Source organism: Dipodomys ordii, unplaced genomic scaffold (genome assembly GCF_000151885.1).
Source record: "Dipodomys ordii isolate 6190 unplaced genomic scaffold, Dord_2.0 Scaffold35, whole genome shotgun sequence".
In the NCBI taxonomy this organism is placed as follows: domain Eukaryota; kingdom Metazoa; phylum Chordata; class Mammalia; order Rodentia; family Heteromyidae; genus Dipodomys; species Dipodomys ordii.
Genome location: NW_012267251.1, coordinates 1,736,149 through 1,745,809, shown reverse-complemented (window position 1 = coordinate 1,745,809; position 9,661 = coordinate 1,736,149). Strand labels below are relative to the sequence as shown.

The window sequence follows — 9,661 nt, the reverse complement described above, 5'->3', positions numbered from 1 at the left end:
CTCCCTAGTAGGTAGGATTGCAGGCATGAGCCACCATATCCAGCGTGAGCTTTGAAAAGTCTCATGAGTAACCTCTGACCCTATAGTTAGGAGTACAGACTATTTTGCCTAAATAATTGTTGTTCACATTTCCCGAAGTTGTCATCTGATCTGCTGGTGGTTGTGAAGAAGATGGACTGCTGCTGGTTTATAACACAGTGGATTGTAGCCTCACCCTAGTCTGGAGCTTTTGTCTGGTGCTGGGGCTACTGTCTGTCTGCTAAGCACTGGGCAGTGTGTCATGAGCACTGGGCAGTGTCTATATCCTGAGCAGAAATGCCTGTCTTTGAACAAAGGGAGACCCAGTGTGAGACCTGTGCCATCAAAGCCCAGGTACAGCTGCACCTGAGTGTTGACTAGCCACACATGCCCCAGTGTCCGGGGTGTTCACCTCCTATTCAACCCCACGTCTGTTTCAGAGGCCAGCTGCTTGTCCCATAGGCCTGACTCACGGGACACCTCTGGCCTTCTGCTTCAAGGCGAATCCAAGAATACAGACACATGGGGTCTCTGGATGTTATCTCCAAACACTGTGTGTGAGCCCAGGCATGCACACTTGTGTGTGTGTGTGAGGGGGGTGGTACGTACATGTGTGCATGTGTAGGAGATGTGACATGTGGCCTCTTGTGACTCTATGTGTTTACAGACTGCTCTGTAATGGTTTCCATTAGGATGGTTCATATTCTTCACATTTGGGCGGTCGAATGACTGTTGGTTTACATTTCTTCTGTGGTTGACATGCGTAAGTAGGCAATGCACATGAATTGGCCTTTGCAAACTTGTTTCTTTTAGGGTCTGTTGAAGAAAGTAAGAAAGACCCTTAAATATGAAGATGGCGGTTATGGTTGTGCGTGCCTTTAGTCTTAGATTTTTGGGTGGCTGAGGAGGAGAAATGCTTAAGCTCAGCAATTTGAGACTGGTCTGGGCTATCTAGGAGACCCTGTCTCAATGAGTAAGTGAGCAAGTGATAAATGAGTTAAAAAATAAATCATTATACCAGGCGCCGGTGGCTCACGCCTGTAATCCTAGCTACTCAGAGGCTAGATCTGAGGATCGAGGTTCAAAGCCAGCCTGGGCAGGAAAAGTCCGTGAAACTCTTATCTCCAATAAACCACCAGGAAAAAACTGGAAGTGGCGCTGTAGCTCAAGTGGTAGAGTGCTAGTGTTGAGCTGAAGAGCTGAGGGACAGCGCTCAGGCCCAGAGTTCAAGCCCCATGACTGACAAAAACAAAACAAAAAACAAAAAATAAATCACTAATTTCCCAGTACAGCAGATAGGCCGAGCTGTGCTCTGTCAGGCCCGGCTCCTGTGTTTGGGGTGACAGGGCCCTGGCTTGTTCCCCCTCTTTCATGCGATCATCTTGGCCTGCTAGGTGTCAGGCTGGGTAGTCTCATCTCGAAGTGTAGCCTCAGTTTACCACCTGTCAAATCCTCTAGCCCGCCACCAGGCATGGCCGGGGAGAGCTTCAGTGCTGTTGCTGGCCTCCTGGGGTGGGTGCTGTGTCCAGGGTAAACCCGTGGTCAGGTCTGCACCTTGCCTGTCTGTGGTGGTCTCAGTGAGGTGGGATCGCGTCAAGGACGTGCGTGTGCAGTAGCCTGCGGCTGCGGCTGTATGGAACTGGGGCCACCGAAGTGATGCTGAGGAGAGGGGTGGCCAGGCCCCCGGGGGAGGGGTGTGTGGGGAGGGAAAGGAGTGACCAGGTGAGGGGGTCGTGAGGTGGAGGAGGGAGGCTTCCTGCTTCTTCCTGCTGGTTCTTTCTGAGAGAAGGAGGGGAGGAGTGGTACCCCAATGTCAGTCATCTGTCCCTAAGTAAGCAAGCAAACAGTGTGAGGAAAGGGTTGAAGTCAGGCCGCGAGGTCCCCGGGCAGCTGGTCTTTGTTCAGCGTGGCAGGGGCTCTGTGTTCTGCCCTGGCACATGCCGTTCTGAGTGTAGTAAAAACAACAGAGGTGCAGCTCAGCTCAGCTCTCCGTGTGGGCCACAGGCTCTCACGGCCCGGGTCCCTGAGCGCCCCTTCCTGGCCAGGCAGCCCAGGCAGCCCAGGCTCCCCTGCGATGCCCCTCAGCAGTAGGGTAGCTCAAGCCCGGTGTCTGAGTCCAGAAACAGCTGTCTCCTGTCCTCTTCTCTAAGGGAACCAAATGAGATGGCGTTGTCTTCTGTGGCATTGGTTCCACAAGTTACATGGCATGAGGCCTGCCAGAGGCTTGGCGGGATTCTGTGGACAGGCCCCCTCAACCCCTCACAGACCCCAGACACCAGAGACAGGTTCCCCACCAGACCCCCAAGAGCTTGTGCACTGTGCCAACCGTACCCCAGGGGCTTGCTCCACAGCACATCACCGGGGAGGATGAGGCAGGAGTAGAGACTGGGGCAGGAGGCCCGAGATGGAAGGTTTCAGTTGTCAGAAGCCCTTTACCCCTACACCCCCAGCCCTCCTCGCTGTCCCTTCACCGGACAGTCCGGCCCTGGAGAGAGTGCTTTCCAGGGCTTAGCATCTCCACACCCAAGGAAAATGGGGAGAAGACCCAGAAGCAGGTTCTGGGCAGAGACCACCCTTAGACCTGTGGAGAGGTGAGGAGAGGGACCCCTCTGGTGAGTGGGGGAAGGAACAGGCCAGAGGCGAAGGTCAAGGTTTCTGTCTGGGCACTGGAGCAGGGCGGGGCTGGGTGATTGGTGCTTTGTGAAGAGCAGGCGCTGAGCCCCGACACTGTGAGACACGCCTTGTCAGCACCCCTTCCTGGAGGGATGACACAGTTCCCAGTGTCCCGCAGGGGTCAGAGCCAGGCCACAGAGACCCTGGTGGGGACAGGCCCTCACCCTTGCTGTGTCTCTGTGCTTCAAAACCAGTACCAGAGGGATATCCACGAATGGGTGAGTCTTGTGGCAAAGGTGGCATTGGAGCATCTGCAGGGGTGAGGGCCACCAGGTGATGTCAGGATGTCACGAGGGCGTGTTCCATGCAGGGGTGCGGAGGCTGGGTAGGAGAGCAGCGAGAAGGCTGGTGTGGCTGACACACCTGGCGTCACAGCGCACATAGCAGAGCTGCAGCCGAAGGGCACCGGGCAGCCAGGGCTAGCAGTTGACTTTGACTCTGGGAAGCTGAGGAATGCCAGGGTCAGGTTTAAGATGCAAAGGGCCTAGTTTGGCTGCTGTCTTGTGAGCAGACTCGGGGATGGAGGGGCAGGAGCTGCTAGTGCCATCACCATGAAGACTCGGGCATGGTTTCTGCCCCCGTGGAATGTGTCTGATGGCACAGATAGAGCATGTGTGACTCCCATAAGGAAGTGTGTGTTTGCTGAGTGGGATGCGTGAGTCAGACGGCGGGGGGGGGGGGGGGGAACTTCTGGCCCCGGGGATGAAGGAGGAAGATGTTTGTTTTCAGCTTGATGAATGTGTGATCGACACTCAGTAAGTGGTGCGCATGTAAAATTCGCACTTGACACGTGGGGGCATGTGCAGATACCTAGAATCTCCTGCTCACTGTGGGGGGTGGTGGTGGTAATAACCCTGACCCCCAAAGTTGTCCCATGGCCTCAAGGCCAGGTGAGATTTACCATCAAGACAGGAACCCGAGCAGAGACCCAGGCAGGGCAGTGACAGGGTACCTGCAGGGTGGCAGAGCCCATGCTGGGACCCTGCTGGTCCCACGGGAGCCGTGGAAGAGGTCTGGCAAGGCTGTGAGGAAAGCTGTGCCCCGCTTTGACCTCACAGATTTCAGTTTGTTGTGGGACAAGGAACAAACGGCGTTTTTCTGCTAAAACTTCATCTTTTGGAAATGACATCACCACTTCCAAATTTTAGATATTTCATCTGTTTGAAGTGAACTCAGAGAAATACATATGTTCATATGTACACATGTTCATATGTACATATGTTCATATGTTCATACATATGTTCATACATATAGAATCGATGAAAAGGAACAGAAACATTAGACCATTTTGTAATTAGATAATTATCAGAATCCTTCATAATGTTATACAAACACAGCTACTTATACATGGAAATAATTTCATTTGCCATCAGATGATACATCAAAGCTTACACATAAGAAGTACAGCCTATATAGATTTTAGTGTGTTGTGCCAAAATTGTAACGAGGGCTTACATTTGTGAAGTCCAGCACTTAACGTTGGTGTCATGTTGAACATGAACTTGAAAGTGAAGGGTGACCTTTAAGTATGTAGTAGGGATCTACTCTTTGATCTTAAGCTCTTAAGATCTTAAGTTTGTGAGTGGATTCTATTCGCCCAGAGCCAAGGTTCAGACTAGAGAATGAGATTTTCAGGTTTGGAGATAGCAAACATGAAGTCATCCCTGCTGGGCAGGAGGCACTGGCAGAGTGGCCCATGAGTCCAGCCTGGCATCTAGCGAAGCCTCTTGGAAGGCTTGACGAATAAAAACAAGCTTCATTCAGCTGGTGTTCAGGGAGAAGCGTGTGCTCAAGTGCCAAGGAAATGAACAGTGTGTGGCTCCCTTCATCCTGTGAATTGAGAATCAGTCAGGGGCCATGCAGCAGACCGGCCAGGACCTCCAGGGACCTGTTCTTACTTCTGTGTTTTTTTTGGGAAGATGTTAACTTGCCAAAATGTAAGAGGATTATCTAAAGACCATGTGCTCCCTTTTCTACCATCCCTGCCTCCTTTTATTTTGTATTGTTCCTGGGACTTCAACTCGGATCCTGGGTGCTGTCCCTTAGTGCTTTTGCTCAAGGTTGGCACTCAGCCATGTGGTTAATTGGAGAAAAAAACTCTCCTGGACTTTTCTACTTGGCTCGTTTCAAACCATAATTCTCAGCTCCCAGCCTCCTGGGTAGCTAGGATTACAGGGATGAGCCATGGTGCCTGCCTTTTAATCCTCTCCCTTTTAAATTTTAACCGTGTTTGCTAAGTCTCCTGTGTAAAAGTAAGCTGAAAGGTTGTTGCCAACACCCCCATTGTCATCACTATCACCATCATTATCACCATCACCACCATCATATAAAATACAAAATTTGTACGCTATTCTGGGACCACAGTCCGCAGAATGTCTAGGATCTCCTTAGCACTGACGATCACGGACACCACCCATTTAGCGCCTACTGAGAACAGGCTGCACATTACACTTAATAGGCTCCATTACGAATCCCCACTTCTCCATGTAAGGGATTGAAGTATGAATAGGTTTTTAAAATGGCTTCTGGTCACAGAGACTCAGAGACTCAAACTCCCCACAGTCTTCACAAAAATCTCCCAAAGAATCCACAGATGCTGTGCATGCCATCTAGCTGGAGAAGATGAGACATGGACATTAATGAAGATCTTATAGTCCTGAGGAGTACTTTGCTTGTGTGGTTTTTTTTTTTTAATTCATGAACTGTTTTTTTTTTTTTGTCCTGGTACTGGGGTTTGAACTCAAGGCCTCAAGTTTGCTCATTTTATTTGCTCACAGCTGTGGCTCTACCACTTGAGCCATGCCTCCAGTCTAACATTTTGCTGGCTAAAGATGGAGTCTTGTGAACTTTTCTGCCTAGCTGGCTTTGAACCTTGATCCTCCAGATCTCAGCCTCCATAGTAGCTGGATTACAAGTGTGAGCCACTAGCACCCGACTGTAAACTATTCTTCATCATATCACATTCTAGTTAGAATTCTTCCTTTTCTTTTGAAGTAAGATGATCTTTGTTGTTGATGCTGTTTTGGGAGGATCGAACTAATATCTCTTGCATACTGTCCTTGTGAGTCATTTCTAATCCTTAAACCACTTTGCAATGTAGGTATTATTCCCCACTTAGCAGTGGGAGTGCGGAGGCTCATAGAAGGTGTGCTGGTGTCATGGACAGGCCCCCAACCCTGTCTACTGAAGCCCGAGCCTTTTACCTCTGCTCTTTGTGTAGCTGCCTCTGATTTGGACAGAATCGTTATGTTTGGTTTGTTTAGCTTCTGAGCTTGTGTCGTTCACAGCTGTCTTGATGTGCAGTCTTGGCGCGTGTGGGCTGTGCTGTTGTAGGTTGAGGGTATGTCTATGTCTGAAGTCCAATGGACTTTTTGCCTATGGCACTTTTTCAAATGTCCTGTGAGCTGCGTTCCCCCCTGCCTTTGGTGCTCCCCGCCTCCCAAGTGATTGGACCACAGCCACACTCCATCCTCTACCATCGGTGCCATCCTTGTGCTAGACTGGGTGCAGCCACTACACCGGTTTATTTCACATTCCTGTGTAGAACAGCTTTGATCTGACATTTAACATCTTTCCTGGTGGTGGTTTTTCTCCCTCTGTCTCTTTCAGCTCATTACCCAGCATTACTTTCATTTTCTGCACACACCAGGACTCATGTGGGAGCGCATACCACGTGTGATCCCTCCTACTGAGGGAAGGGTACACTAGTGGCCTTGCTGCAGACCTGGCGTTCCACTACTGCCTGGCAGCCAGAGGGCTTTCTGTGGAGTTTTACACTGAGGAAGTAGGGCTGTGGACCCCCTGGTGCTCTCCTAAGGGCTTGCTTTGGAGAAGACACCATGCTTAACCCCTTGCATCACACCTAGCGATTAGTGACTTCCTTTAGTCTACACCTTCAAGTTTGTAGTTGCCATTCAGAAAAGAGCCATCAATATGGACAGCTGGCTTTGTGGCCAACCATGGAGGGTCTCAGAAAGGAAAGACGCTGCTAGTAGGCATGGTAGAGCCCCCCGGGGTGTGGGCAGCGGGGTGCCATCGCTGTGTCTCAGTCTTGTTTGTTCCCTGGCTACCCTCCAGGTAGCATGGGTCTTCATCGTGGTCGGGGGAGTCGTTCTGTGGATACTGATATTCAGCCCAGGGTCATTCCTGCTGGGTCAAGGTAACATGCAAAGACTCTGGGTGACTAACCCTTTGTACCCCTAGATCCTCAGTCACATGTGGGGGAGCCAGCAGAAGGAGGAAGAGCGTCTTGTAGAGGCGTGTCTGTAGATTTTAAGGTTAAGCTGTCTTCCCTCCAGTGACGGATTCAGATTTGGCTGATTTATCTCCATCTTCCTTCTGGAAGTACAGAGGAGGAAGCAGATCACTTCTTTGAGAGATGTCCAACTCATGGTCTGACTCCAGAGTGCTAAGCTAGGAAAGAGAACATTGGTGTTCAGATTGCCTCAGATCTGCAAACCTTCAAGTCTGTAGTTTCTGTTCCGAGGAGAGCCATCCGTTTGGACAGCTGCCTTTGTGAAGGAAGCATGGAGGGTCTCAGAAAGAAAGGGTATCCTGGCGGGCAGGGGGTGGGAACTCGCAAACTCTAGTGCTGAGGATAGAGGAAGTGTGAAGGTAAGCACCGTTCATCTGTGGAAGGCTGCTGGGGGAGAGCAAAGCCCGTGTCATTCTCAGGGCCCTGTCCTCCCTTCTGGGCCTCTTGGGACAGTTTATGGAGGAAGAAAGTTTAGGAACAAAGTGGGAAGGAACTGCCTTTGAAGAATAGCTTAAATCTTGTTGAGCTTGTCATTAGAGGCTGCTAAAATAATAAACCAGAAGCAAACACCAACAGGAAATGTGGGACACATGCTGGAGGAGAGGCCAGCTGTTGCCTTCACTGGGGGGGCCTAGACGCTTTGGAGGAACATACCAGAAGCACTCTTTGGCTAAAAGAATGCGGAAAAACACCCTGCCGGGCCAGTGACATTGGCATTTATTGCTAGGCAACCTGTCCCTCTGAGGATGGAATGGAATGGAAAGCAACCAGGAACACCAGGAAATGGCTTTGTGGGCCTGGCTGGCCCTTCTCATTTTCTTGCCTGAGTTCCGCAGACCCCATGGCCCTCATTAGCAGTCCCTCCTCATGCTGAGGGCCTGCCACCAGTTCTGCAGGGAGCAGCTTCTTGCTTGCTGTGAGTCAGTGGGGTGGGACTGGTCCGGAATTTTCCTCTAGGTGGTGTCTCTTGTCTTCTTCCTGGGGAACTGGGCTGAAGGGTTAAACATTTTAAAAATCCTCTTGTATATCATTGTTACTTTCTTGGGAAAAGATGAACAGATGAACAGAAAAGCCAGAGACTCTATTCTAATGGCTCAAGGAAGAATCAGTAAAGGGAGAGGCCGCATGAGGCTCTGCAGCCAGACGGACAGATTTCCATATCAGGGCAGCTGTCTAATAAGTGACCGTGCTAGTTAGCTCTCTGTCAGTGCAACTAGATAGCCTAGATAATCAGCTTATAATGATTTTGAGCTGGGCGCCGGTGGCTCACGCCTGTAATCCTAGCTACTCAGGAGGCTGAGATCTGAGAATCGCGGTTCAAAGCCAGCCCAGGCTGGAAAGACCGTGAGACTCCTATCTCCAATAAACCACTAGAAAACCGGAAGTGGCCCCTGTAGTCCTGTCTGTGGGGCTCATGTGTGGGGCAGCAAAGGGTGTGGCGTCTGCTAGTCCAGGAGCCAGGAAAGCCCCCTGCCTTTGAATTCACACAGGCCAGGGATTGTTCCCAGGGATCCTCAGATCCCCCTGCCCAGGGCAGTGGTGCCTGGTGTGTTGGAAGTCAATATTACCTATTTGGAGAGTGGTAAAACCAAGGAGAGAAGAGGACAGTGCTTCTCAGCCCAGGGGCAGTCATGCCCCTGCCAGCCAAGTGCAGAGGCAGAGACTCGAGTCCAGGGCCCCATGTCCTGTGCTGGGGGGGGGTCCTCTTCTGCCGCTGCTCCCCTCCCCCACCAGCATGCCATGTCTCCCAGACGATTGGCTGAATGCACATTTTTCCAAAAAAGCAATTCCTTTCGTGCTGCTTGAAACTCAATAGTTTGTTGACTTGAAAAAACACACCATTGGTTGTGGAGTGCACATATATGCCATTCCCCAGGTTTCTTGTGTTATCTTAAATTATGCAATAGAACGTGGGGATAAATAAGGAAATGGCAGAACAACCGGAGGAGAAAAATGGCATATGGTCATTAAAAATAACATTTCCACATGTTTTTTGATAAGGGAAAAATTGTTGATAAGGAAAAATTCTCATTATGGATTGTCATACAAAAAAGCAAGAAATGGTACTGTAGCACATATGGAAAGCCACATACATTCTTTTTGAGTAAATGAGTGTTTCTTATAAAACCTTGTTATGCTGCAAAGAAAGAGAGGGTGTTGGAGGAGATGTCCGTTTGGCTGTTGCAGAATTGTGAGTAGTAGTGGCAGGATATTCAGTGTACTCTCCCTGTGGTCTGAGGAGCACTGTGAGATGAGCCTCGTGGGGCTCCCCGGCTTCTCTGGTCAACCTTGACCTCCTACTGCTTTCTGTCATTTTCTCCAGCTGCCTGAGTTTCCGTCTTCTGAGCCACTCCCTGCTACCTCCGTGTTAGGGAGGCCTCTTGATTTATGAATCAGGTAATCACTGTGTGCCGAGGGGCTGTTAGGGAAACATAACACTGGTGCCCCAAGTCCAGACAGATTGTAATTAACAGCTACCCTCCCATCAGCTTTCTTCCTGCCTGCCCTGGCTGCTTCCCACCCTCTCCTCAGCCATACCCCGGCACGCCCCATGTAAGCCCTGGTGGGGCTTCTCCCTGTAAGAGCTACAGCAGATTTGAGAAGGGCAGATTTTTACTCTAATGCCCCAGAGGAAAATGATCGTTCCGGGTGAGGCTGGCAAATGTTGAACCTGAACATTCAACTGGGCCCAAGAGATGCCGCAGCGCCTCTGTC

The 9,661-nt window shown here is 50.5% G+C and overlaps 1 protein-coding gene across 1 annotated transcript in view; it reads left to right on the top strand.

Annotated features, from left to right (window-relative positions):
* Window positions 1-2,783: 2,783 nt before the first annotated feature.
* The window catches only part of Kif26b (kinesin family member 26B), a 182,968-nt gene continuing 176,090 nt past the window's right edge, over window positions 2,784-9,661 (top strand). The window contains exon 1 of the mRNA XM_013017285.1: window positions 2,784-2,909. Coding sequence (XP_012872739.1) covers window positions 2,784-2,909 — 126 coding nt within the window. The remainder of the gene's footprint in view (window positions 2,910-9,661) is intronic.